Genomic DNA, 1080 nt, shown 5'->3' on the forward strand with positions numbered 1-1080 from the left:
GGGGGGGTGTCCCCCCACCCGTGGGCAGCGCGGCAGGGGGACCCCGAGGTGGCAGCAGCGGGGGAACACGTGTGCGGGGGGGTCCTAAAGGGGTCCCTATCCCCCCTCCCCCACGGGGGACCATCCTGGCCGTGGGGTCCCACCCGTGACCCCCGGGGACACGACCGAAGCCCACAGAAACACCAGAGACACCAGGGGTGATCTGCAGTGGTGCTGCTGCTTGTGGCCCCCCCCAGCCCCCCCCGGGGGACACGAGGGGGGGGGGAGGACACGGGGGGGACACGGTGGGGACACACACACGGGGTGACCGGGGACAGCTACCGGCCACTGTCCTCCTCCCGTGTCCGGTGCTCAGTGGGGTCCAGCCAGATGGAGAGACCTGGAGGAGAAGGGGGGAGGACACAGGCTGGATGGGACCCCCCCAGTGTCCTCCCCCCACCCCGTGTCTCACCCACCCCCGGGGTGTCCTCAGGGGTGTCCCTGTCCTCACAGGTGGCCCGGGCATGCAGCGTGTCCCCCTCGGCGCTCTGGACGTGGCAGGAGAGGAAAACCTTGCGCCCCTCCAGCCGCTCGGCACGGCCGTCCAGCAGCACCGCGGCACCCAGTGGGACGGGGCTGGGGGGGGATGACAACACCGCATCTCAGGTCCCCTGTCGTGTGCGTGTGTCCCCCCCCTCCTTGGGGACACCCCCCGTCCCCGTCCCTAGTGACACTCATGCCAGGTAGTCGATGCTGAGGTTGGCTGTCATCACCTTCCCAGCTACCGCCAGGGCGCAGGTCCCCAGCGTGCCGTCGATGATGGCAGTGATGGCACCGCCGTGGGTCAGGCTGGTGGCGGCGGGGGACAGATGAGAGACATGGTGAGCGCCAAGGTGGGGGGACACATGGCGGTGGTGGCAATGGTGACGCTTACCCGGGGTGTTCCTCCAGGTAGGGGCCGGGCTGGAAGAGGCAGAGCAGGCTGCACTCGGCGGCGTTGAGAAACATGGCGTACTCAAAGCCGACGCCGGCACCCTCGATGGCGCGGAGGAAGAGCCGCGTGTCCCCCGGTGTCACCGGCACCTCTGCAGGGACGGGAGC

General features: G+C 70.1%; 1 protein-coding gene across 1 annotated transcript in view; it reads right to left on the minus strand.

Annotated features, from left to right (window-relative positions):
- Positions 1-317: 317 nt before the first annotated feature.
- The window catches only part of THEM4 (thioesterase superfamily member 4), a 1172-nt gene continuing 409 nt past the window's right edge, over positions 318-1080 (minus strand). Inside the window, 4 exon segments of the mRNA XM_010566920.1 lie at positions 318-379; positions 452-615; positions 712-828; positions 914-1064. Coding sequence (XP_010565222.1) covers positions 318-379; positions 452-615; positions 712-828; positions 914-1064 — 494 coding nt within the window.

The sequence above is a fragment of the Haliaeetus leucocephalus genome, unplaced genomic scaffold (assembly GCF_000737465.1).
Source record: "Haliaeetus leucocephalus isolate CR32 unplaced genomic scaffold, Haliaeetus_leucocephalus-4.0 Scaffold219, whole genome shotgun sequence".
Taxonomy (NCBI): Eukaryota; Metazoa; Chordata; class Aves; order Accipitriformes; family Accipitridae; genus Haliaeetus; species Haliaeetus leucocephalus.